Source organism: Gallinula chloropus, assembly GCF_964237585.1.
Source record: "Gallinula chloropus genome assembly, chromosome: 2".
Classification (NCBI taxonomy): Eukaryota; Metazoa; Chordata; class Aves; order Gruiformes; family Rallidae; genus Gallinula; species Gallinula chloropus.
Window position 1 is genome coordinate 4967758 of NC_140086.1, and position 27894 is coordinate 4995651.

At 44.9% G+C, this 27894-nt stretch overlaps 1 protein-coding gene across 1 annotated transcript in view; it reads right to left on the minus strand.

Moving 5' to 3' along the window:
• Window positions 1-7463: 7463 nt before the first annotated feature.
• DENND3 (DENN domain containing 3) overlaps window positions 7464-27894 on the minus strand; it is a gene marked incomplete at both ends in the record, with an annotated part of 45355 nt that continues 24924 nt past the window's right edge. Inside the window, 13 exons of the mRNA XM_084280598.1 lie at window positions 7464-7664; window positions 11189-11326; window positions 11454-11569; window positions 12564-12697; window positions 15030-15190; window positions 16411-16550; window positions 18190-18297; window positions 18751-18880; window positions 20091-20261; window positions 20803-21065; window positions 23135-23656; window positions 24788-24969; window positions 25853-25956. Of these exons, the coding sequence (XP_084136724.1) occupies window positions 7464-7664; window positions 11189-11326; window positions 11454-11569; window positions 12564-12697; window positions 15030-15190; window positions 16411-16550; window positions 18190-18297; window positions 18751-18880; window positions 20091-20261; window positions 20803-21065; window positions 23135-23656; window positions 24788-24969; window positions 25853-25956 (2370 nt within the window). The remainder of the gene's footprint in view (window positions 7665-11188; window positions 11327-11453; window positions 11570-12563; window positions 12698-15029; window positions 15191-16410; window positions 16551-18189; window positions 18298-18750; window positions 18881-20090; window positions 20262-20802; window positions 21066-23134; window positions 23657-24787; window positions 24970-25852; window positions 25957-27894) is intronic.

The window sequence follows — 27894 nt, forward strand, 5'->3', positions numbered from 1 at the left end:
ACGTGGCTTCATTTGATATCCTTGGAGACATTTGTGTTTTGAACTCTGAAGTGGAGAGGGAAGCATTTAACCAAACAGAGTCAATCCCCAGTGAGACCCAAATCAGCATAAACAGACCCCCCCAAAAAAAAAACCCTCCAGACTTTTCTCTCAGCAAATTGGCCTTTCCTGATTATATTTTCCTCCTTGTTTTCTTCTGATGTAACATGAACACTAAGCCCTTTCGGTAGCCAAATGACCAGCTTATTTTAAATGCCTCCTGTGAACAGAGAGCTGCGTGTGGGCATCTCAGAGCTGGAATTAAAATTTAAAAAAAAAGAGAAAAAAGAAAAAAAAGAAAAAAAAAGAAAAAGAGAATATTTAGTTCCTTTGTGAACTGGCCATATGACAACTACTTTTTTATCAACTTATTAAGTTGGGGCACTATAATAGCTCTTGCTGAGTTTAGCAATGTTTATAAGCATGTGTTAAACACATAATGTTTAAGTTTTATGAGGAAAAAGGGATAAAGAGAAGTGATGTCACAGATGAATGTTTGAGTGCGTAGACAGCATAGTGTATGTATGGGTTTTATTTCTACACTGTTGAGCTTATTTTCTGTTTTAAGGTTAAAAGAAAAAAAGATTTGTTGCATGAGAACTGTTTTACTGTGTTCTGCACTTTCTGTTCTTTTTTTTTGTATAATCTTGATTTTATGGGGTTTTTTTCTCATTTATGCTTAGAAAAGAAAAAAAATATCTCGATTTAGAACTATTCTGCTCCAGGAGACGTTGTGTTCCAATCCCTTGTTCTGAAGTTCCATCTTAATAAACATTTCAGTAAGAGTTGGCGACTCGCAGTCCTGTGGTGTTTGAGGGAACACGAGCAGAGGCACAGTGGGCAGGAAGAAACCAGGTGAGGTTTAATAAAAGCAAGTGGAGAGTCTTGCACCTGGGAAGGAATAACCACTGGAATCAGTATAGGCTGGGGGTGACCTGCTGGAGAGGAGCTCGGTGGAGAAGGATCTGGGGGTCCTGGTTGATGACAGGTTGGCCATGAGCCAGCAGTGTGCCCTGGGGGCTGAGAGAGCCAATGGGATCCTGGGCTGCATCAGGAGGAGTGTGGCCAGCAGGTCAAAGGAGGAGATTCTCCCCCTCTACTCTGCCCTGGTCAGGCCCCACCTGGAGTATTGTGTCCAGTTCTGGGCTCCCTGGGATAAAAAGGACAGGGATCTCCTGGAGAGAGTCCAGAGAAGGGCTACGGAGATGATTAAGGGCCTGGAGCATCTCCCCTATGAGGAAAGGCTGAGTAGGTTTGGTGAGACACTGCTCTGTGTCTCACCAGTTCAGTACATTTTGCTGTACAGTCCTGTTACTGGTATCTCTCTCTGCTGCCCCAGGAAACTGTCCTCAGCCCAGCCCATGAGGTTTGCCTTTGGTTCTACCCTCACCCTTTTGCCCCCACCACACCTGCCAAGAGAGCAGCTGGGTGGTGCTCAGCTCCCTGCTGGGGACAAAACCAGGACCCCATCCCAGCAGGGAGGGTCACATCATCCCTCCTTTGCCAGCACACTGACCTTTTCCTGTGCTGTGGGATCTCTGTGCAGGAGGATCTGGGAGAGTTTCAGGAGGAAATGGGATCAGGCTTTAGTTTGAAACCAACCCTGAGCTGCTTCCAAAGAAACCAGTTCACATCCATTAACCACTGGGGCACCGTGGGTGACAAGAGAAGGGAAATCCAGAGGGATCTCCTTATTGGATCACAGGTGCCAGCTGAGAGGGTTCAACGTGCAGTGTTGAGTTCTTCACTTGTCCTGCTTTCACAGGATCATAGAATCACAGACTGCTCTGGGTTGGAAGGGACCCCAAGGATCACAGAGTTCCAACCCCCCTGCCACAAGCAGGGACACCAACCTTCAGGCCTGGATCTACACAAGGTTGCCCAGGGCCCCATCCAGCCCAACCTGATCTTTGGGTGGTGGCAATTTCTTTGGCAGGTTTGCTCTGTGGCTTCTCCTGAAGGCACGTGTCTGGAATCAGTGGCAGCAGCCTGGAGAGGTGGGTGTCCATGCAGTGCTGTGTTCAGCACTCAGCTGCACCCTTTTCTCACTGGACCTGACCTTCAGTGTGTGGAGCCCATCAAAGCTGCTCTCTTGCTGCCCTCAGCTGGATGGGGAGAGAAGATACAATCGAGATAGGAGGAGAGACCCACCCCTCCCCTTTTCCCAGCTTAGCTTTACTCCCTGTTTTCTTGACCTCCTCCCCCCGAGTGGCCTTGAAGTAGCTGGGAACAGCACGGCAAGGAGCCTACCCCAGTGCTGCCCCCGCTTTCCAGTCCAGACTGAGGATAGGACAGCCAGCAAAACCACTATCCTCCCTTCCCAGTTCCAAACTGCCCCAGTAAGGTCCATCCCTGCCATTCTCAGGCTTTGCATCTCTCCTCTCCTGGGGGATGTGGGTGGCTTGTGGTCCCCATGCCCATCACCAGTCCTCAGCGCTGGAAGGGGAGTTAATGCCACCTGCTGCCAAGGTATTTACAGAGCAGGACCAAGGGCTGCTTGTCACTGGGTCTGTGTGGCTGCTGCAGGATCAGGGCATTGCACACGCTGCCTGGCTGTGCCCACGCCAGCACCAGGCAGAGCTGAGACCTCGTGGGCTCCCAGAGCCCCACTGCTGCCCCTGCCCAGCAGCTCCAGCCTTGCTGCATGACACACTCATAGCCACAGAGCTCAGTGGGATCATGGGATGTGCCTGTGGGGTGTCACTGTCTTCCAGGTGATGACACCACTAGCACACACCCTTGAGTTGGGTGTCCCATGGGGTGGTCTCTTCATACCTTGAGGAGGGGCAGGGGACAGCCACCCACCAGGGAGCCAGACCTGGGGGGCCACCACGATGAAAGGAGAGTTGCAACAGGACAGTGGTCCAAATCCTGGGGCTGAGGGTGGTGTGCCCCAGCCCCAAGCAGGCAGCATTTACCTCCTGCACTGGTGCAGGATCATCCCTGTCCTGACACCTGGGGTGGCACGAAGGCCACCCACCCCCTGCTGAGAGCAGGGGACCTGTGCTGAGGCACTGAGGTAGAGCACCATGGGGGGAGAAGCCAGACACTGGGGGGAACCCTGCAGCTTCCACCCTACCTCAAACCCCAAATGGGAGCTGACCCCTTCACAGCTGAGACCCACATCAACACCATGGGGATACTGACAGCCGTTCCATGGGGTGTGCTGTGTCCCTGGGCAGTCATGAGCATAGGGAAGGCAGAGGAAGGGGCTGTTCCCTACCCCACAAGCCAGGTTGAAGTTCCAGGCAGTTGCTGGCTCCTCCTCCTCCTCCTCTGCTGGGCTATTTCTAGAAGCAAACACTGCCATCCCTTGGTTTGAATCATAGAATCACAGAAAGCCTCAAGCTGGAAGAGACCCACAAGGTGCTGTACCCACACCAAGGAGTTACTTCCAATAAGCTCCAGAAATTTTCTGGACATGTTTGTGTCCACTGTGTTACATTCCTGGCTCACGTCTGGGAAATTAAAGTCACCCATAAGGGCAAGAGCAGCTGATCTCTAGGGATATCCCTGAATTCCTTGTAGAATAATTCACTGGTGGCATTGTCCTGGCTGTCTGGAGGGCTCACACCTGGCTGAGTAGATTCCCACAACAACATCTGCTTCATTTGCTTCCCCTTCTTCCTTACTGAGGCGCCCAACTGTGTCATCACCAACTGTGAGAGCCATACAACCCCTCCCTGACATACAGCACAACCACAAGGGAGGCTGTGGCAGCCCCATCCCTAGAAGTGCCTAAGGCCAGGTTAGATGGGGCTTTGGGCAACATGGTCTAGTGAATCATCTTAAGGAACCCAGAGATTGGTTAGTTCCACCCCACTGCCACGGGCAGGGACACCCTCCACTAGCCCAGGTCACAGCCCCTCACAGGAGAATCACATTTAGGAGGAAAAAAAACCCCACAAACAGCCACTTTTTGCTGCCAGAGAAGGGAGTGAGAAGATGTAAAAAACTCTGCAGACACCAAGGTCAGTGAAGAAGTGGGGGAGGAGGCACTGCAGGCACCAGAGAGAAAGATTCCCCTACAGCCTGTGGAGAAGACCATGGTGGAGCAGGTTGTCCCCCTGCAGCCCATGGGAGATGATGGGAAGCAGAGACCCCACCTGCAGCCTATGGAAGACACTGTGACCTGTGTTGGAACAAGCTCCTGGCAGCAGATCTGCAGCCCATGGAGAGAGACAGAGACAGAGAGAGACACCAGAGCAGGTTTGCTGGAGGGACTTGTGACTCTGTGGGGGACCAGGCTGGAGCAGTCTGGGCCTAAGAGACTGAGAGACATTCTGTGATTTATGACTGCACCCCATAGCAGTGACCCACACTGGGCCAGTTGGTGAAGAGCTGAAGCCCCATGGGAAAGGACTCACACTGGAGGAGTTCGTGGAGGACTGTCTGCTGTGGGTGGGACCACACACTGAGCAGAGGAAGAGTGTGTGGAATGCCCCTGCAGCGAAGGAGGAAAACAACTTGTGAGGAACTGACCAAAACCCCCATATCCCCATCCCCCCCATGACACCTGGGGGAGGGAGAAGGGAGAGAAATCATGACTCAAGTTGTGTCCACGAAGAAGGGAGGGGTGGGGGGAGAGGTTTTAAGATCTGGTTGTACTTCTCATTACCCGGCTCTGGTGTCACTGGGTGTGCAGTGTAAGAAATTAAATGGTTTTTCTGTCCTTTATTCTGTGTTGAGTCTGTTTTACCTGTGACACCAATTGCAGGATGATCTCTCCCTGTCCTTATCTCCACTCCTGAGCCTCTCAGTAGCTATTTTCTCCCTTGTCCAGCTGTCGTGGTTTCACCCCAGCTGAGAGCTGAGATCCATGCAGTTGCCTGCTTTTTAAAGGAAAAGAGGGGAGAAGAGTGTGTGTGTGTGTGTGTGTGTGGGGGGGGGGGGGGGGGGGGGGAAGGGAAGGGAAAAAGGAAGGGGAAAATAACAACCCCAAACCAAGAAACCAAAGAAGTTAACTCCATCCTGACCGAAACCAGGACACCAGCTGAAAAGGGGAGTGATAGAGACTTGGGGAGCATCTGGTCTCCAGACAGGGTCAAACCACCACAGCAGCACACTGGAAACTAGGCCTGGCAGTCTCTTAGTAGGCATCACGGCCACTTTTTGGAGCTCTGAAGACCCCTAAGGATCTGAGGATCCCTTCCCACCACCATGGGAAGTAACTGAAAAACCACTGGTTTGTTTCCACACTGGGCTTGTTTCCACAGCTGCAGTTCTGGAGGAAATCTAGAGCAGGAAGTGAAGACATACCTGCGCCTTCTCCTCACACCAGGAGAGACAAACCAACACGCTGTTGTGCTCCCCAAGTCTGTTAATTTGGCATTGCTGGTCCTCCTGCTCTTGGGAATGGGTTAGTTTTCTTGAAGGATCTTTGTGTCTCATGGCTTGGTCTTTCCTCTCCTATACACTCTTGTTCAACAGCTGGCATTAAAGAAAGTGGTGGATTTAAAAAGGAGATACCTAGTCAGTAAATTATGTGCCTATTCAATAAATTATTTGGTTCTTTAATCAATAAAAGAATTTGTAAGCATAAAAATGGGCATTTGCTAGTTCTGTCATCTGACATTTTCACACAAGCTGGGCACAAAGCAGCTGAGAAGGCAAAACCAGGCTTAAAAAGTCTGGTGGGAAGGAGGATCAGTGAAGGCAAATGACAGGCAGATGGCAGGGTGGTGTAGCTGGGCTCACCTCTGCAGCAAGGGCTTGTGTGTCACTGCACAGGGAAATCTTTTAGTTCAGTAAATAATTTATTTCATTTACCACTGCCGGGCAGAGAGCTGCCTGGGGAGGAATGAGGAACCTGAAAGTTACAGATGGGCTCAAAGGAGGACACATTCCCAGCAGGGGCTGGTTTTAGACTGGAGAATAGGCAGAAATTCAAAAAACCCCAAATCCAGGCAATTACTCTCCATAATGCACAGACAGGACATGAGTCAGTGCTAAAAATCATCATTCTTGGATTGCACACTGAGTTACACAGGAAGAAGAACAAGGCACAGAGAGAGGTCAGAGTATCAATATAGTGTTTAATATACTTGAATTTTTTAAAAAAACATCTAGAAAGGTAAAATTTCAGTTACCATCTTATAATAAAACCTTTTGTCAGCACATTGAAGGAGTTAGAAATACTACATGGAGTATATATTCCCCCAATTTTGCACATTGATTAGGCCTACATTGGTTTGTATTTACTAACAAAAGTAGCAGCCCATGTTTTCCTTTCTATTTACAAGACTTTACATATTGAATTCCACTTTACTCAGCCCTGATACACATAAAACTATTCTGCATAGATTTGCTGTTTAGGTTGGAAGGGACCTCAAAAACCATCTAGTTCTAACCCCTCTGCCATGGGCAGGGACACCCTCACTAGACCACGTTGCCCAAAGCCCCATCCAACCTGGCCTGGAACACTTACTTGTTGATAACTGCCATTGATGAAGATGACAACATACATCAGAAAGTGATAAGGAAACACTGATTAGGAGAATCCTCTAGATTGCAGTCCAGTGATGCTTGCTTCAGTAGTTAAGGAGTAGTCTGAGGACTTTGGAGTACTTAAACAATAAATCAGGTTCTAGACAAAATAACAGCAGTTCCTCCCATTACAGAAATGGCACCTGAAGGGAGGGGTGGCAGAGGGGTTTTTTTGCACAGTAAACCAAAATGTTCCTTCCAAAAGCAGGTAGAATATATATGGAATTTAAATAAATTAAATGAAAAAAGAAAACCAGTTTCACAAACTGTTAGAAATGCCAAGTGCTGTGCGTTGGTTTTAAAGGAAAAAGAAGTTAAAGAAGTAAAAACAGTCCTTAAGAAGATCCAAGTATCTTGTTTCCCCAGCAGGGAGCTTTCAGTGCCATGAGGGAAAGCCTGTCTGTGTCTACATTTTAAATTATACAGCACCATAAATATACATACAGGGGTAATGGACAGTCTTCCCAGCTAAATGTGGCTGCTAGTTCAGAAAGATACTCAGCATTTACAGTAACTCCATCAAAATCCAACAAAAACACCTGGGTGTTTTTCTTTTCAGCAGCCATTTCCAGCTCTTGCAGGCTGTAAAAAGGACAGGGTCTGATCCTGCTTTTCAGGCAGCCCATCCACTGCCCAAAAAATGCTCTCCAGTGGAATTACTGGCCTGGCTTTGGCTCTCTTGATGCAATGTGCAGCATGGCCTATAACCCTGACCTTTCACAACGACAGCCAGCGCCCCTCCCTTCACATTTCAGTACAAGGTGCAAGAAGAGATTCACTCCTATTTCAATTTGCTACAACAAAACTGGTGTTAAAATAACTCAATAAATAAAGTAACACTGATGGGTGGTTGAAATATCTGCAGAATGCTGGACTAAACACAGCCTGAGGTTTGCACTGATTTCCAGCACAGGTAAGAACTACCTGGAAGAGTTTAACTACTCAGCTTTCCAAATGGCAATCTTCCCTTCTTCTTTTCCAGAGCCACTGAGGATGTATCTGTCCTCTGCCGAGCACAGCGCCTTTACTGTATCAGCATGACCAACCAGCTCTTTCTCCACAGTCTTTTTCTCAGCATTGATCACATATATCTTCCCCTTGCTTTTGCCTTGTGATCTTCCACTGCTGCCAATCCACATCTGGAGTGAAAACAAAACCCAAAACCACAATAATTTGCAATACTTTACATTTCAGTCTAGGGGACAGGTGAGTTTTGCTCTCCTATGGTTTCCTGGTTCTCTCTGCACCCTTGAGGTTTCTCCAATTCAGGAAAACCCCCATATGCCACCCTAAAGCACTCTGCTGCTGATAGTGCCAGCACAGGAGCTTCTCACCTCAGCAACTTGACTTGGCTTTGTTTCCACAGACCCAGTGCAGAGGGTAAGAGGGAAAGTGTCACTTTACCACTGTACAAACCACAGCAGCACGCCTGTATCTGTGTGCAGCTTTGCCATCTGCACTGTGAGACCAGAGAAAAGCCAGGGAAGAAAATCTAAAACTATCAAGAGAAAGGAAGCAGCTGCAATAGGAGTAAAGATGGACAAAGCCAGGACTCCTTAGGCTGGAGAGAAGGCAGCTAAGGAGGGATCCCATTAAGGTTCAGAACATCCCAAAAGTGCAGATAAACTGTAGCAGCATTGTTCAACACATCCTGCAATTAGAGAAGTAAGAGAGATGTGTGGAAACCAGTAAGAGTTCAGTTTCACATGAAAGAAAGTACTTCTCTGTACTGGCAGTGGCTGGCAGTGAACTTCTTGAAGCTGCTGCCAATGGAAACTGTGGCATCAGCAAGTTCAACCTGCGATCAGACTCACAGAGATTGGGCTCAAAACTAGATCATGAAAGACTGAGGTAGAGGTGCACATTTTAGCACCCCTAAATAAGAACCATGGACACTGAGGGAGCTTAAGGGGAACGGACTGAAGATACAGGCCAGGTTCACATGCTCTCCCTAAACCAGCATTGTTATTGCCACCATTAAGAGGCAGAATCCAGGGTCAGATGCATGTGATCTGGCAGAGCAGAACAGCCATGGTCTTCACAGCATCACAAGGTTAGAAAAGACCTTTAAGATCATCAAGTCCAATCATTCCTGTCCTATGCTAAACCATATCCCTGAGCATCTCATCTACACATCTTTTAAACACATCCAGGGATGGTGATTTAACCCCCTCACTGGGCAGCCTGTTCCAGGCCCTGACAACCTGGCTGAAGAGACCATCACCCACCTCTCTACAACCTCCCTTCAGGTAGTTGTAGGCGGTGATAAGGTCTCCCCTCAGCCTCCTCTTCTCCAGGCTGTACATCCCCAGCTCCCTCAGCTGCTCCTCATAGGATTTCCCCTCCAGCCCCTTCCCCGGCCTGGCTGCCCTTCGCTGGAGTCGCTCCAGGGCCTCAATGTCCTTCTTATGGTGAGGAGCCCAGAACTGGACACAGCACTTGAGGTGCAGCCTCACCAATGCCGAGTACAGGTGCATCTTCTTGAGCATCATTTTGTACAGAGCAAGTACTCACTGCTGTGCATTAGCAAAGTGTGCCAGCCAGAGAGCACCCTAGACATGTTAAGCAGTTGGTTTTGTCTCAGTTTTCTTAGAGACAAACAATGACTTCTCTTTAATTAAAGCACTTGAAAGCCAGCTTGTGGCAGATGACCCAACCAATGCAGTTGTTAGCCTTTACCAGGCTGCAAGTTCATTCTCAGTAACTACAATGCTGTGTAGAAGAGGAGTATAGGTGCTACAACTACTAATCAACCTCCAGGCTTCCCCTCAGACAGCAGAGGCTGACAAGATGTTGGCAAGCTGAAAGATGGCACATTGAACGCTCAGGTTCAGGACACGGATCACAGAGGGGTACTTTCTAGTCATTCCTTTTGTACCAGTGAGTTGGACTACAATGTTAGTTAAGATGGAGCTGGTTGAGGAATAGGAGGAAAAGGAAGTAGGAGAAGAGGAAAAAGAGAGTTTAATGCCTTGGGGTTTTCAAATAATGCTCTAATTCCCTTAAAACAGGGCTTAAATACATCACAGAATCATGGAATTGTAGGGTTGGAAGGGACCTCAAGAGATCATTGGGTCCAACCCCCCTGCCAAAGCAGGGTCCTACTGAACTCCATCTCTACTTTGGAGGAGAATATCTCAAAAGGTTTATTCACTTCAGTTCACAAATCTAACCAAGTGCTGAATACAGAGAGAGCTTCACTGTTTCATTAGGCACTCTGAGAAAGGTAATTCAAAAAGATAACTCAGAAAGTTGCTTTTCTAGTAGAGAGATACTAGCTGTTCATCTGCAAATTAATCCCAAACCTCTCCAGGTGGTATCACTACTACAGTCATTTGCTACCACACAGAAAAAGCAGGTACACAGCCTGAGGCTGATGATGACAGGGACACAGATGCTAAGGTAGGGAGCTGCTGGCTCCTTTGGTCTCTGTTGAATTCAGAATGTGGCAACTGAACAAGAAAAAAGTCACCTAACAGGGCAGGTAATTGGCATTTATTGTTTATCTATTAATCTCCTCCAAAGCTGAGACTTAGGAGCCCTGAGACTAAATAGCAAGGGACCTAAACTTCCCATTTCTATGGTTCCCTGAAAATGTCAATGGCTAATAATAGCCACCACATGTTTAATTACTGATGAGGCCTTTGGCTTGATATGTATTTTGGGGTGTAGCTGTAACAGCCACTTGGGTTCAGCAGTCATTAGCTTCTCTGATTTCAAAGAGGAATCAACATTTTAAACTAGCACGTAGGGAAGGTAACTAAGGTCAGCCCAAAGAGCTGCCAACAGACAAAACTTTAGTATAGAATCAGAGAACACCTTAGGCTGGAAGGGTCCTTTAGAAGTCACCTAGTCCACCCCCCCTGCAGTAAGCAGGGACATCTGCACTAGATCAGGTTGCTCAGAACCCCATCAAGCCTGACCTTGAATGTCTCCAGGGATGGGGCCTCCACTGCCTCTCTGGGCAACTTGTGCCAGTGATCCACCACCCTCTTAGTGAAGAACTTTTTCCTAGTATCCAACCTAAAACTCCCCTTGTCCTATTGTTCCATGCCCTTGTAACAAGTTCTTCCCCAGTTTTCTTATAGCCACCTTTCAGGTACTGGAAGGCCACTATAAGGTCCCCCAGAGCCTTCTCTTCTCTAAGCTGAACAAGCCCAACTCTCTCAGCCTGTCTTCACAGGAGAGGTGCTCCAGCCCTTGGATCATTTTTGTGGCCCTTATCTGGACGTGCTCCAACAGGTCAGTGTCCTTCTTGTGCTGAGGGCTCCAACGCTGGACACAGTACTGCAGGTAAAGTCTCACCAGAGCAGAGCAGAGGGGCAGAATCCCCTCTCTCCATCTGCTGGCCACACTTCTTTTGATGCAGCCCAGGATGCAGTTTGCTTTCTGGGCTGCAGATACATATTGGGGGCTCACATCCAGCTTCTCATCCATGAGTACCCTCAAGTCCTTTTCCTCATGGCTGCCTTCCAGCACACCATCTCCTAAGCTGTATGGATAAATGGGAATTGTTCTGACTCAGGTGCAGGACCCTGCACTTGGCTTTGTTGAACCTCGTGAGATTCACCTGAACCCGCTTGCTGTCTGGATGGCATCCCATCCCTCTGACACATTAGGAAAGAATTCCACAACAGATAAAAAAAGTCCAAATGCCTCTCACCTGATTTTTAACTCTTATCATGCAAGTAATCTCAGAGCAATCTTGAAGATGAATCTTTTGAGGCACACTTGAAAGTTCTTTGGTGTTCCAAACATACAGGTCACTGCTCCCTGCGTAAGAAGCCCACACTTCATCTCTCTGAAGGACAAAAAGATGTTTAACATGAGGACTGCTGGCAAGAAGTATATTGTGAGAAGTAACTATGGCTTGTAATGCTACCTAGTTGTGCTTCCTTTAAACTCCATAAACAGTTTAAATGTAATACCTCAGGGAAGAGCTGGAAGCAGAGCAAATAGGAACACACATCCTTCAGGTGATGCTCAATTTTCATCTGCAGTTGAAATTCCTGAGTTGACACTACAAGAATGCAACTTCCAGTACCTTCAGTATTAAAGACAAAGAGTTAGTGACAGAAGTGACCACTTCCTCCATCTCTATAAACCATTAAAAGGCAAAATAAAATGGTTAACATTTTAATAACAGATGTTTTAATAAACAACAACTGTCTTGTGTCTCAATCAGGAGTGAAATCCCTGAGTTCTTTCTTCCTGGTTTTCAGAGTATCTGTTTTTTACATCTGTTCTTTCTCCAAATACTGGCTGCTACTCTGCAGAACATACACCTTGGAGCCCAAAAAAGGTGAGAGAAGAAATAAACTCCCTAAAATTAGAACATTTCAGACTTGGGTTCCCAATTACACAATTACTTTTATCTACAGACCTGAGTCAAAGCGCTACAAAGTCATCAGGGCTGAGTCCTCACCCAACCACAGCAGGAGCAGGAATTTCCCAAGGCTCTACCTGCTTTCTGTAAGGGGATGTTTGGATCCAGGCTCACGTGTATGGCAGCACTGGGAATCAGTGCAAAATTCTTGAGCCAGTGACCATTTATGAAACCACTTCAAGATGATGGTTTAGTGTAGCACAAAGCTCTACTTTATCCATCTGAACTCCTACAGAGGGGATGACACATTCCTAGAAGTGTCCAAAATGCAGGTCTGGGGATTACCAAATCAGACCAACACTGTTAAATACCAGACAATTTGAAACTGCTGTTGCCCTTCTAAACTTTAAAAGGACTTTTCAAAGTCTTCCATTTCAATTTACAGGCATTGCCAGGGGAGGCCAGACAAATACAGTGTAGCCAGAAGCCATATGCCCCAGGAGTGATCCAAGCCAGCCATCTATGTAGTGAAGTGTTCTGGAGGCATTACCTACAGAAAACTGCTTAAACAGCCTATGTGGAGAATGGGGGAAGGACATCATGTACACCTAAGTCTGAGTCTGAGGTTAATGTATTGTTCTGTCTAATACAACATTAGATAAGATGTCTTTTTATTTAATATTACTTTTAATTATTTGAGGAGTCAACTTACAGCACCACAGTTGGTCATTATGAAGCTTGATAGAAGTGAGATGTTGGCAGGGCAGCTGAGAGGCACGGTTAACTTTCAGAGTGCTGATGTTCCAAGCAATCACTGTTCCATCTAAACTGCTTGAGTACGCTTCACTGTTGGTACAGATGAAATAAAACCAGTAGCAATAGTGGTGTGTGTTCATGTTTGGAGCAGAGCATGTGCACCTAAGAGGCTTGCTTGCAAAGTAACTGATTTAATGGTAAATAAATGTTCTTTATTTCAGAGACTGAGAAACTAAAGCACAGTAACCAGGGTCAGGTTAAATGTTAGGAAAAAATCTTTCACTGAAAGAGCTGTCAGGAACAGGCTGCCCAGGGAGGGGGCTGAGTAACCATCTCTGGATGTGTTTAACAGACAGTGTAGATGAGGTACTTAGGGATATGGTTTAGCATAGGACAGGAACAGTTGGACTTGATGATCTTAAAGGTCTTTTCCAACCTTGTAATTCTGTGATGGAGCCAGGCTCTTCTCAGTGATGGCCAGTGATACGACAAGGGGCAGGGGGTGCAAGCTGGAGGACAGGAGGTTCCATGTGAACATAAGGAAAAACTTTTTCACTGTGAGGGTGACAGAGCACAGGGACAGGCTACTCAGAGAGGTTGTGGAGTCTGCTTCTCTAGAGATATTCAAAACCCACCTGGATGTTTTCCTGTCCAATCTGCTCTTGGTGATGCTTCTTTAGCAGTGGGGACTACATGATCTCCAGGGGTCCTTTCCAACCCCTACCATTCTGTGATTCTGTGACCAGAGTCTTGAGCTGACAGGAGCATGTCCATCCCATGCCCACCACGATGCCTAGAGAAGGATCTAAACTTCTTTTCTCCCCTCACCACATTCTAGGTGGCTGTCTACAGACAGCTGAAAACGCATGTAAGCAACCACAGCTCTGGGTTGCAGCCAGGCTGCTGATTTTTCAAGCTGCTTACATCTCTTACTGGGGTCAAATTATTCTAGTAGAGATATTTTTTTCTCTTCCTTAAGATTACACTTTACAAACTCTGTATCAATGGAAACACTGCAGGCTAATTCAGAGTTCTGGGTAAACTAGAGTACGTATTGCATCATGCATGAGGAGTTAAGTACAACAAAAATTTTCCCTAATTCCCCTCAACATTGTTGCCTGTTGGATTTTCTCTCTTTTTCCTCTCAAATCACAGAATCACAGAATCGTAGGGGTTGGAAGGGACCTCCAGAGATCATCAGGTCCAACCCCCCTGCCAAAGCAGGGTCCCTAGGACAGGTCACACAGGTCGGCATCCAGATGGGTCTTGAATATCTCCAGAGAAGGAGACTCCACAACCCCCCTGGGCAGCCTGTCCCAGGGCTCTGTCGCCCTCACTGGGAAAAAGTTCTGCATATTGGTGTGAAACTTCCTGTGCTCCAACTTGCAGCCATTGCCCCTTGTCCTGTCCCCACAGACCACTGAAAAGGGGCTGGCCATCTCCCCTTGTGTCCCACAGTTTGTCAAGTTTTTGTTGAGTTTGGACAAAAACAACTCAAAATTGTTTTTCTTTACTACTGCACCTGAGAAAATAAATTATATTATCATTTTTTTTAACCTTAACATCTGTTGTATTCTTATGAGAAAACTTTTTTTTTCAGAAGAATCCAATAAGCAAGTTCTCCCTGAAACCCAGTTACCACTGCTGATCTACTGCCAGAGCTGCATCTGATGTGTGCTCTGGCCTGGGAGTTCCTGCTCCCATGGAAAGATGACAGGTAAAGGCCTCCAGCCAACACTCTTCCCCATGCTACCAAAAGATCAAAAGCATTTTGCTGGAACACCACATTAAATTTATTATTTCTGTTATGAACAGGCAGGAAAAATCCAGAAGCATGCTGTAAACATCTAGTCAATGATGTGCTCAAAGCAAAAGATGAAATGTTCCTTAAAATGCATCTGTATTGATTCATCATTGGATGCTGCCAATTCCTGACTGCTCTCATCATTGTCCAAATAAGCATTCCTTTATCTTCTTTGTTCCAAAGTACATAATGTGCCTTCCTTAAAAAGGAAACTCTCAGTTTAACATATACAATATGGGAGCCACAAAAATGGGCTAAATCAAGTCTTCTATTAGCAGCATGAGCACCGCCTCCATTTAAGACAATAAATTATTCCCAACATCTGGGAAAATCAGTCACTGGTTTCCTACATGGGCGCCTTTTCCTTGGCCACAAGTTAACTTTTTGCCTTTGTTTCAGTGAAATAATCACAATACTGTATCCTTTGGATCTTTAACTAGGCCTCTGCTCACTGCAGGCTAAATCTTCTAGGCTGGTAAATATTGTTTTAGCTACATAAAATGGCTTTTTATTTAACCACAGGAATATTCTCCGTATGTCCATGATTCTTCCAGTGGTTTAGATGTCCCTCACATTTGTATATTTATTTTTAAGAAGGAAAATATTCATTAAACATACCTGGGTGTTCCATTCTTCTTGTCCACAATGATATCTGTGACATCAGAACGATGATCATTTAGCTGCTTATTACAAGACATACTGTGGGTGTTGATGATATAAATAATGGAGTCTTGAGAACCAATCCACACTTGACTCTGTTCTACCATGATCATACAAGTCTGGGGGAGAAAAGCAGGATTAAGTAAGATCTAGAAGGAAAATCACTCTTTAATGGAACATGGAAAAAAGCTGTATTAAGATGCTACAATTTTCTTGTGATTACATTAAGAAACAAAGACTTGGCACTCCAGTATTTTATCTATAAATAATGAGAGAGGACAAATCTCTCAGCTTACTTTATCCTTCATTAAATAAGATTAAGACTGTATTTTGGTAACTGACTCAAAGCTGTGTTTCCTGGCCCAAACAAAGCTAAAATTAAAAAGAGCATCAGAGGAAACCACAGAAGTTAGGGTATTTCTCTCTTCTAGACTGGAAACCATCCCAACCATCTGATATAAACATACTTCCTACTTCAGCTAGAAGTGGTGTCTAAGAAAATATTGCCTTCTCCTCTACTGTCTCCAAAACGTCTTTTTCTAATTCAGAAGCTCTTCAGTTCTCTCCCTCTTGAGTCCCATCAGTTCCAAACTTTCCTCCTCTTTCCTTTCTCTTTTTTAGAACAGGTCAGCATCCAACTCTTCTCCTAGATTTCCATCTTCCCTCCACCCAGCTCCTCATCAGCAGCTTTACCTCTCTCTGACTCTCTCCTACACCCATCCAACAGCAACGTTCCTCAGCTTTCATACAAATAACCTATCCAATCCCTTTTCCTGCGTATTCATCTACTGCATGTTTTCCACTCAGCCTGTAGCTCTGAATAAAAGCTTCCCCTTTCATTCAGATAGGTGGGGTTTTTTTCACATGGTCTTTCACAAGCAACTCTAATTTGCTGGTTGAGTCCTCTTCTTTTAGAGCACGACCACTACATAGGTATCAGCCACCTGGCTTCCTTACACCTTTCCCCTGTTTACAGTTCTTCAGCACAGGTGATTTTTCACCTGTTCTTAGGGCTCCCCTTCCCATTTTCTCTTTAATTGATTCTCTTACTCTTTCTCCTTGACCATTTAAAACCTTTCTGCCCCAAAAACTCAGGCCACTGGACCCACAGACCCTCCAAATATCACATCTCACCAGTTGATTTGATTCATTATGAATCAATTTTCTCTAAAATTCTCCCTTTTTCTCAAAATTCTACATTCCTCCAAGTTACTGAAGCCCAAATAGCTCAATTGTTTTTCTACAACTTTTAAGGAACAACTGTGATTCAGGTTCACAGAGGCTACAGCAAGAAAAGCACCAAGCTAATGCAGCAACTGTAACGTGTGTCAGTCTTTACCAGTTTAGAGTGGCCAATTTTGAAACAGTGTTGTTGAATAGACCAGGTAGATGCATCAAAGACCACCACTTTCCCCTCATTTAAAGCACACCATAGTTTCGGATGAGCGTTGCCGGGTCTTTCTGAAGGGTCAAGATGCCCTAGAAATAAAGCAGAAAAGATGAGAGAGATAAAAGAAGATAAATTACTTTTGGAGACACATGGGGAAACCATTATTATATATAATATAATATAAAGCAGAGCAGCTTTCTAACAAAACACATCTGTGTTCTGGAACTTACATCACCACTTAATGAGTGACAGGGTTTTCACAATGAATTTGTGCATGTTCTCATCTATCTCTTGATGATTTAAGCTTACACTTCAAAGAGACAGCCTTTTTCATAGATGACTATGTACCTCACTAACTGGGAGGCTTTTAAGCTCTATGAAATACAACTAATAAATCCAATCCTTCTATCTCTTCCATCAGAGCTCCACCTAAAAGCTTCATACTACTAAGAAAGAAGAACTGAACCCACCACCACCCACAGAGAGTGCCAGACCCACTAACTTTCCCCTTTTGTCTCAAATTGCCCAAACACTAGGAATTCTAGATGCACTCACATCAGAAACTAGTAAGGTTATGACATTAAGAGTTATGAATTTCTAGAACTAACATACCTGCTACCTAAATTCATGACCATTTCACACACTCCTTTACATTTCTGGTTCTTTCTCTTTTTTTCTTTGTTTTCCTTCAAGGCTTTTTGAATTGGCCAGATACAAACATGCCAAGTATCACAGAAAACCTCCCAGGGAAACTGATAATGGTTTTGGCAGGGATGGCTTTAAATTGCATGCAATGGATAGAAGGTTAGATCACTATACAAAGAGAGTCACTGAACACGTAGAGCTGTTGGAGCGAGTCCAGAGGAGGCCATGAAGATGATCAGGGGGCTGGAGCACCCCTCATGTGAAGATGGGCTGCAAGAGTTGGGCTTGATCAGGCTGGAGAAGAGAAGGCTCCAGGGGGACCTAATTGTGGCGTAACAGTATTTAAAGGGGTCCTACAGGAAAGTGGGAGAGAGACTGTTCACCAGGGAGTGCAGTGTTAGGACAAGGGACAATGGCTTCAAGCTGAAAGAGGGCAGGGTTAGGTTAGACATCAGGAAGAAATTCTTCCCTGTGAGGGTGGTGAAGCACTCGCACAGGTTGCCCAGAGAAGCTGTGGCTCCCCCATCCCAGGCAGTGTTCAAGGGCAGGCTGGATGGGCCTTTGGGCAACCTGGTCTAGTGAGGGTGGCCCTGCCCTTGGCAGAGAGTTGGAACTAGATGATCTTTGAGGTCCCTTCCAACCCAAAGCATTCTATATAGGTCTGGCTGGGATTTTAGGAGGTGGTAACTATTCCCTGCAATGTGGTTCAACCAAATACCCCTATATGACTCTACTGAAAAATAAGGGGGGAGGGGGGGAAATACTGATCAACAATAGAGCATCATTCATCCATCCTGCTCAATATATGATGCAAAAGCCATAATGAGGAACTGGCACATTAAGATGTAGTTGAAGTCTATTATAAAGCACACAGGAAGACAAATTAAGACTGTGAGAGCTATGCCTTGGAGGACCTCAATATGCAATATTACTGCTCTTTTTTAATGATTTCCTGGTTTAGTATTCAACACACAACCAAAGCATGTCAGACTATGAGAAAGATCAGCCAGGTGTTAGGAGATAACATGCTTTATAGGCTAATTAAAGCTGTGCTAACATAAAGCAAGCAATACATCATCTTACCTGGCGTATAGAGCAAGACATCTATTGCCCGTGGAAATGTCTCACCAGCTGAGGGGTTGATCTTGTGCTTTAATGTCTCTGAAGTTGTTTTGGGGACCATCATAGGCACTAAAATAAATTTTTTAAAGGTCATGAAGCGCACACTTAGGCCTGAAATAGATCTGTAATTCTTCTAACAGTTCCACACCATTTATTTACATTTCTCCCTTTTCTTTCTCTCTAGTCTTAGCTGAGTAGGAGAGCCCAGATTCCATCTGTATGAATCCTGGTAGCAGAAGCATGCATTCAACAGCCAAGTTGTCTGAACAACCAAAACAAGAACACATCATCCAACATGCAGGCACACATACCAACTAAGGTTCCGATGAACAGAAGCAAAACCAACCCCCAAACCCTAAGCCTTTTATTAATCCTACCTCATAAACTGTATCTGTGAGAGTGCAGACTAGCATCTTTTTCTATTTCTAAAGATCATCAGTTTGAAAACCAGAATATAAACAGAAAGAGCTGAGACAGCTGAGGCAACAACAGCAGGCTTTGTAGCATCATGATGAGACTGACCTTCATTTTTCATCCTGTCAAAATAAGACAGTTTAGAGGCTGCATATATGGTTTTGGAAGACTGCAGGGCACCAACCACAGCATCCATCAGGAGAACATTTGTCAGTGCTTGCTGAATATACTGAGGATCCTAAAGACAAAAGTATTACTGTAGTTTATCTCTTGCTCATCATTCTTACAAGTCTCCATGTTTAACAATCACAACGCACGTCACGCTTAGCACAAGCACTAGCCACTTGCTGCCCTGCAGCATAATTCATCCTACTTGCAGTCCAACCCCACTCCCACATCGTGTTCCACTCCCAAGCAAGGTCACAGAGCAGGGCACCAGCACTGATTCATTACACTGAGAAATATTTTAGGTCTGGCACAATCTTGATACAGGATGTGCAAACGAAACCTTATGAACGCTACTGATGGAAAACATACAGCAGACACGGGATAGACACCCATGTTCAGGCTGGGTCTTTGTGGAAGAGGACTCATTTTGCTTCATCTTGGCTAAAACGATTCAAATCCTTGCTGAATCATAGAATCATAGAATCATAGAATGGTCTGGGTTGGAAGGGACCCCAAGGATCAGAGAGTTCCAATCCCCCTGCCACAGGCAGGGAAACCAACCTCCAACCTGCATCTACACAAGGCTGCCCAGGGCCCCATCCAACCTGGCCCTGAACACCTCCAGGAACAGGGCATCCAACACCTCTTTGGGCAGCCTGTTCCAGCACCTCACCACTCTCTCTGTAAAAAACTCCCCCCTAATATCTAATCTAAACCTTCCCTCCTTCAGCTTCAATCCATTCCCCCTTTTCCTGCCGCTGTCTACCCTTTTAAAAAGTTGATTCCCCTCCTGTTTCTCTGCTCCCTTCAGGCACTGGAAGGCTGCAATGAGGTCCTTGCAGCCTTCTCTTCTCTAAGCTCAACAAGCCCAGCTCCCTCAGCCTCTCTTCATAGGGGAGGTTCTCCAGCCCTCTAATCATCTTCGTGGCTCCTCTGAACCCTCTCCAACAGTTCTACATCTTTCTTGTAATGGGGGCCCCATCTCTGGACACAGGACTCCAGCTGGGGCCTCACAAGGGCAGAGCAGAGAGGGGCAATTCTCTCCCTGTCCCTGCTGGCCACTCCTCTTCTGATGGAGCCCAGGATACCATTGGCCTTCTGATCTGCAAAAGCACACTGCTGGCTCACGTTACGTGGGAGTGAAAGGGGCAGAAAAGAAGATTACTTAACAATTATTTGCTGAAACCTAGAAATTCTAAGATTGATGCACAAATTATTTAGAACAGAAACAGAACTCACATACTTCATACTTAATTGGTTAGAAATTCCCATGCTTGTACCTTGTGATCATCTGCCATTTTCTTTCCAGCCCACATTTCTTTCACTATCAGGTACCAGAGATCACACTCAGTTTTAAGATTAGCTTCAAAGGCTTCTTTTTTAGATAATGTTTTAATCTTCAGAGTAGGTATTCTCAAGAGAAGGAAAGCTACAGTCGTGCTCTTAACATCCTGGAAATGTAGGGAAACAAAGGAAGTTAGGAAGATACAGTATGCAGTCACAGATCAGGCACAGTACTCATCCTACAGGGCAACTTTCTCTATATTACTGCTAATGATTTCAATTGTCCTTACACCATTAAGCAGAGATGGTTTTACAAAAATGTGAATGTCAAACAGCATCATACAGACTACGCTACACAGTGAGTACAAGTCAGCTCACTGACACCACAGTCAAGTAAGAACACTTAATGCTCATGTTAATGAACTTCTCTAGCTCTGTGCTTTGTGCCTCTCTCTATGTCTAGAGGCTACAACCTCTACATTTTTATTCAGTAACACCCTAGCACCTACCAAACTCTACTACACCAGCTCTGATATTCTTGGTCTGAAGACCCATAACTTTATCTAATCGTTCATAACTTACTGACTGCAGAGGTGTTTCCTACACCCTTTAGTGAAACTCTGAGTTGAGAGACAGATCTCATAGCAGAATGGCACATTCCCTATATCCAGAAGCATGCAAAAGAACAAGAAGTTACTTGAAGCTCACCTCTATATCCCTGAAAGCAGCAATCTGAACATAGCCAGGATGTCCTCCTTCAGTCAACAGGAACAAGCGCTTCTGAGTCAGAGCTATTTTTCCTACACCATAGTTTGTTTTAACTGAGCAGGATAACTTGTAGACACATTCATTTTTATCTAGATGCTCTATTACTGCTGGTGGCAGATTCACCTCTTGAGCTTCTGCTTCAGTTTCTTTCCAGTAGTTGTAGAAATCCCTGAACGTTTCAGGGTCGATTTGTTTCTGATGTCCTAAAAATTTTTAAAAACTTGATTACTGTGAGAAATCGTTACACATGTTTACACAGAAAGACAGCTTGAAAAGATACTAACTTTCACATTATGCCCCTGAGCATAATAGGTGAGGTGCAAAAACTGAAAAAAAGAATAGGGCTGGAAAACAGTTTAGTCGAAAGGCTTCTCTTGTTATAGTAAGATTCACAGAATCACGAGGTTGGAAAAGACCTTTAAAATCATTGAGTCCAACTATTCCCATCCTATGCTAAACCATATCCCTAAGTACCTCATCTACCCATCTTTTAAACACATACAGGGAAAGTGACTCAACCCCCTCACTGGGCAGCCTGTTCCAGGCCCTCACAACTCTTTCAGTGAAGAATTTTTCCCTAACATCTAATCTGACCCTGCCCTGGTGCAGCTTTGTGCCACTTCCCCTTGTCCTATCTCCTGTCACCAGCCTGAAGAGACCATCGCCCACCTCTCTACAACCTCCTTTCAGGTAGTTGTAGGTGGTGATAAGGTCTCCCCTCAGCCTCCTCTTCTCAAGAGAAGATAGCAGATCCTCTGCAGATAGCCTAGAACATAAGTCCCATGCATACGGCATCCTCATTGACACCCTACTCTACAGAGAGGTAGTGCCAGTGTTGCCTTTTTAAATTCATGGTAAAAATCCAGTCAGCCAACAGGAAAGGATCTGTATGATGATTAGAGAGCTGGAGCACCTGTCCTATGAAGACAGGCTCAGAGAGTCGGGGTTGTTCAGCCTGGAGAAGAGGAGGCTCCGGGTAGATCTTATAGTGGTCTTCCAGTATGTGAAGGGGCTACAGGAAAGCTGATGAGGGACTTGTTAGTAGAGTATGTCATGATAGGACAAGGGGAGATGGTTTTAAATTGGAAGGGGCAGATTTAGGTTGGATATTAGTTAAAAATTCTTCACTACAAGGGTGATGAGGCACTGGAACAGGTTGCTCAGGGAAGTAGTGGATGCCCCCTCCCTGGGAGCGTTCAGGGCCAGGTTGGATGGGGCCTTTGAGCAGCCTGGTCTAGTGAGAGGTGTCTCTGCCCACAGCAGGGGGGTTGGAACTTGATGATCCATCAAGTCCCCTCCATCTCTCACCATTCTGTGATTCTATGATTTTTAACAGACTGCCACCTTGCCATGTCACCTAGTGGCTTTGCAACACAGAAGCAGCTAGGACAGTCGTATGTTCACTTTATTCACCATCAAAGCCAAAGCAGAACTGCACACCATCAGATGACGAAATACCTCACCTACACAACCATGTGTTAATTCTGGGCCCAAATAAATGAAGTCCTTGTCTTTGTTGTGGGGGCAAGTATAGTATACATTAAACCTATTCTTTTTAATTACTCGGCATTGGTGAGGCTGCACCTCAAGTACTGTGTCCAGTTCTGGGCTCCTCACCATAAGAAGGGCATCGAGGTCCTGGAGTGAGTCCAGAGAAGGGCAACCAGGCTGGGAAAGGGGCTGGAGGGCAAATCATGTTTAAGGAGCTGGGGGTGTTTAGCCTGGAGAAGAGGAGGGTGAAGGAAACCTATCACTGCCTACAACTACCTGAAAGGAGGTTGTAGAGAGGTGGGCGATGGTCTCTTCAGCCAGGTGACAGGAGACAGGACAAGGGGAAATGGCACAAAGCTGCACCAGGACAGGGTCAGATCAGATGTTAGGAAAAAATTCTTCACTGAAAGAGTTGTGAGGGCCTGGAACAGGCTGCCCAGTGAGGGGGTTGAGTCACCATCCCTGGATGTGTTTAAATAAGGGGTAGATGAGGTACTTAGTGATATGGTTTAGCATAGGACAGGAACGGTTGGACTTGATGACCTTAAAGGTCTTTTCTAACCTTGTGATTCTGTGATTCTGTGTGATTCTGTAATTATCCTCATTAAGCAAAATCATCTATGAAGCTCACATATTGTCACTTCTTAGAGGCCCCAAAAATGGGAAACAATAATTAAAAACAACTGCAGACAAAAATTTTTCTGTAGTTCATATGAAAAATGGTTTGAAATTGTCACTGTGCCAATGTAGGTGGGGGACTGAAACCATGTCTTCTACTCACCTACTGTCAGGGCATCAAACAACCGATGTATAGTGTCTAGATCTCTGACAATCCCAGACTCCTGGATTCTCTTCACAAAATCATCCAGTTGCATGTGAGTTTTTGGCAACTCAAAATTTTTCACCCGATCATCCATTTTCATAACTTCTCTTTGTTTCTCCATCACTCGACTCATTAGCTTCTTCAGCTCAGGCTTGCGGTCGGCTTGAGAACGCTCAGCAGGAGGCATGGTTTCAACTATTTTTCTTACAAGATCAGTAGGGAAAATTCTTAAGTCTGTTTTATCTAGGTTCTGAAAGTCTGAAAGTGCATTCAGTAGTTTGCCTTGCATCAAACTAATAAGTCCCCGGAGGTAGAAGTACCTTGCCAGCAATGCTGAGTTATCAGGAGGTAAGGTATTTATAGCTTTGCTAAGGTGGTTGAAGAAGTCTGTGTAGTAGGAGTGAACACACTGGAACATCAGAGGGAAGTGAATTTCTGGGAGTTTGAACATACTGACTGATTTGGAAGGCATTTTCACAGCTAAAAAAAACCCAAACAAACCAACAATACATTCATTAGTGTAAACAGGGAGTTAAAATGTATCTTTACAACTAGCAATAATAAAAAAAAATTATCAAATCCACATCACAAGAAGAAGCAATTACACTGCATGAAATTTAAGTAAGATTACCCTTGTGCTAGAGACACCAATATGTTTCTATGTCCATTCCCTTTTAATCAGCATGTTGTCTAACATGAGAATACCAATTCTGGGAAAGAAAAAGGAAAAGGAAAAAAAAACACATTGCTGTTTCTATAGGAGTTGTTTTATTAAACAGGGATAACCCTAAAAGCCTAAGCCTAAATTTAAAGGTATTTGAGAACTAGCAGGTAAGGACTGTGTGTGGTTTTGGTTGCCACAGTACAAGAGGGACACAAAACTACTGGAGAGTGTCCAGAGGAGGGTAACGAGGATGGGGAAGGGTCTGCAGGAGAAGTCTTATGAGGAGAGGCTGAAGTCTCTTGATTTCTACAGCCTGGAGAACAGGAGGCTGAGGGGAGACCTCATCATGGTCTGTGGCTTCCTGATGACGGGGAGCAAAGGGGCAGGTGCTGATCTCCTCTCTTTGGTGACCAGTGATAGAACCCGAGGGAACAATAAGAAGCTGAGACAGGGGAGGTTTAGGTTGGATGTTACGAAGAGGTTCTGTACTGAGAGGGTGGTTGGGCGCTGGCACAGGCTCCCCAGTAAGTGGCCACAGCACCAAGCTTGACTGAGTTTGAGAAGTGTATGCAGGATGCCCTCAGTCCCATGCTCTGACCTGGCTGGTCCTGTGTGGAGCCAGAAGTTGGACTTGATGGTCCTTATGGGTCCCTTCCAACTCAGGATATTCTAGGTTCTATGACTGAACACAGTTACTGGCTCAGGAAGCGATTCCCCACTATCCCTATTGTGACCAATCAGTTTTTTGTAGTACAGCAATGCTTAGAGCAGGCTCCCAACTGATTTAACATGCAACAGGAAACACAGACAGGCCCCAGCTCAAAACGACTCTGGCTCACCATTCCCTTCCAGCATCTGACACCGTTTCTGTGAAAATCATTCAGTGATATCACCCAGAAAGGCAACAGAAAAAACACTGTATTTGTTCAACACACTCTCCCCCTTACCAATGCCTGGTTCTATTCTTCGAAGTGAGGAATTTCTAGCAGGGCCCTCTGGCAGCTTGATATCTTGCAGATTGGGCATGCTGATTACCATCCGCTTGCTGATCATGTACTGTGGATTAAATCGCTTATAGGCCATTTTCTCCATGGTCAGTCTTCTCGGGGTATGAAACATGGAGTTTAATCTGAGAAAAATAAAACCAACATAGAAGCAGTTTTAAAATTCAATGTACACATACACACACTAAATTACTACTTGATTATTTTTTGATATAATAGTATTACATTACAATTATAGTATCAATTTACAATCTCATCAGCCATGGATGGAGATGTTCATATCAATCTTTGCACAGAATCACAAGGTTGGAAAAGACCTTTAAGATCAAGTCCAACCGTTCCTGCCCTATGCTAAACCATATCCCTAAGTACCTCATCCACCCTTTTTTTAAACACAGGTTTTACAGTAATCTTAATAAAATGGCCTATCAATTATTCATAATCTTATTCATAGATGATCTGATCTCACACCAATAGAGTCAAAAGGACTACCACGGATATCAAGAGAATATTCAAAATCATGGAATCAGAAACATTTTTCACTGAAAGAGTTGTCAGGGCCTGGAACAGGCTGCCTGGGGAGGGGGTGAGGTCACCTTCCCTAGATGTGTGTAAAAAAAGGGTAGATGAGGTACTTAAGGATATGGTTTAGCATAGGATGGGAACAGCTGGACTTGATGATCGTAAAGGTCTTGTGCAACCTTGCAATTCTGTGATTCTGTGAATCATACAATCATCATGTATGGAAAAGGCCTTCAAGATCAAGTCCCACCATCAGCCCTACACCCCCATAACCTCTAAACCATCTCCCAAAGCACCCCATTTACCCATTATTTGAACACCCCCAGGGACGGCAATCCAACCACCTCCCTGGGGAGCCTGTTCTGATGCTTCACCACTCTTTCAGTGAAGAAATTCTTCCTAATATACCATCTGAACCTCCCCTAGCACAACTCAAACCCATTCCCTCTTGTCCAAAATAAGGAGTAAGGAATGAAGAAACTTCACCTATCTTCTTCAGACTGGGTACTCAAGTCCAGTCGAGCAAAAGCATCCATCTTTCTATTCAGGCGAGCTTTAAGAAAAGAGTGAAACATGTAGGTCTCTAAAACCTGTGAGACACAAACTGGTTAACGGTGGAACATTCACAAATTACACTCTTACCACTATTTTTGCTCGGTTTTTATTACCTTTACATATGCAAATGTAAGAACTTCTAATTTAGCAATCACAGAAACCATTTTTTGCAAGTTTCAACAACAAAAAACCAACACACATTCCATTTACCTTCTGCACATTCATGTTATTTGCTTAGTAGCAAACAGTAATCTCAGACTGTCCTCCAAAAGATGAAATCAATCATAAAAGAGAATCATAGCACCAAAGAATGGTCTGGGTTGGAAGGGATCTCAAGGATCAGACAGTTCCAACCCCCTGCCACAGGCAGACACCAACCTCCAGCCTGCATCTACACAAGGTTGCCCAGGGCCTCATCCAACCTGGCCTTGAACACCTCCAGGGATGGGGCATCCACCACCTCTCTGGGCAGCCTGTTCCAGCCCCTCACCACTCTCTCTGGAAAGAGCTTCCCCCTAATATCTAATCTAAACCATCCCTCCTTTAGCTTCAATCCATCCCCCTTGTCCTGCCACTGTCTACCCTTTTAAAACTTTGATTCCCCTCCTGCTTATAAGCTCCCTTCAGGTACTGGAAGGCTGCAATGAGGTCCCCCCACAGCCTTCTCCAGGCTGAACAAGCCCAGCTCCTTCAGTGCCTCTTCACTGGGAAGGTGCTCAAGCCAGAACAGAGAGTTTTAGCTACTAAAGTTTAACAGCCTATTTTCTGCCTATAACTAAGTGCTGCTAATATTGTCTGTGGTTTAGAATAAGAAGTTTGTGGTACTGTAAATTAACATTATGTCATCCATCTGAAAAGACAAAGGAATAATCTTTTCTCCTGGTAACCCCCAAAATTGTTCCCTGCTCAGGTAATTATCGTGATGTCATCCAGAAATCGTTTCTAAAAGGTCAAATTGCTACTTTTAGAATAGAGGACACCATAAAAAAAAGCCAGGAGTGAATTAAATGGAGTGGAAAGCCACCATCTCCCACCGATGGAAATCAAAGCAGGGTGAAAGCTAAGATTTGAGGCAGTACAATATGTGTGCTACATCAATGTTAGTTTTAGCACCAGGCTCTTACTGTTGTTTGAAATAAAACAATTTAAAAAGTTCATCTGATCAGAAAAATCAAATGCAAACTTCAGCAGAGGACAATACTATTAGAACCAGGAAACCTGTCAGTTTATACAGCCTCCAGTCTTTCCAAAATTTCTAACAGAAAGATGGTTCTTTCAATGTAACTATGAAAAATTACTTTGATTAATAATATATCTCAGAAGCTTGCCTAAAGTTCCCTTGTTAGCCTTGGAGTTCATCACAGGACAAAAAAAAACCCCAAAAAACCAAAATAACCCTCCACTGATCAGGCATGAGTGTATTTCACAAGGGCATGTAGCAATGGGATGAGGGGTAATGGTTTTAAACTAGAAAAGGGGAGACTTAGGTTAGATATTAGGAAAAGTTCTTCACTGTGAGAGCAGTGGATCAGTGGCACAGGTTTCCCAAGGAGGTGGTGGAATCATGCCCCTGGGGGTATTCAAACAATGGGTAGATGGGGTGCTTTGGGAGGCCCCATCCCTGAAGATATTCAAGGTCAGGCTTGATGAAGTGAGTGACTGAGTGACTTGATCTAGTGAAGATGTCCCTGCTCACTGCAGGGGGGTTGGACTAGATGGCCTCTAAAGGGCCCTCCCAACTTTACACATTCTATGCTTCTGTGGTTCTATTTCTATGATGTCTTTAAAAAGCAAATGATAACGATTCATAAGCAATCTAGATTAATGGAAATAGTTTACCAACAAATAGGTGCCTCTTATCACCCTGTTTGCATTGTACACCCTCAAATGGCATCTACAAAAGCATTAGGATTTCTGCTTTTAATTACTTCTCCAGCAGATGGCATCTGTTGTTGCCAATGCACACACAGGAG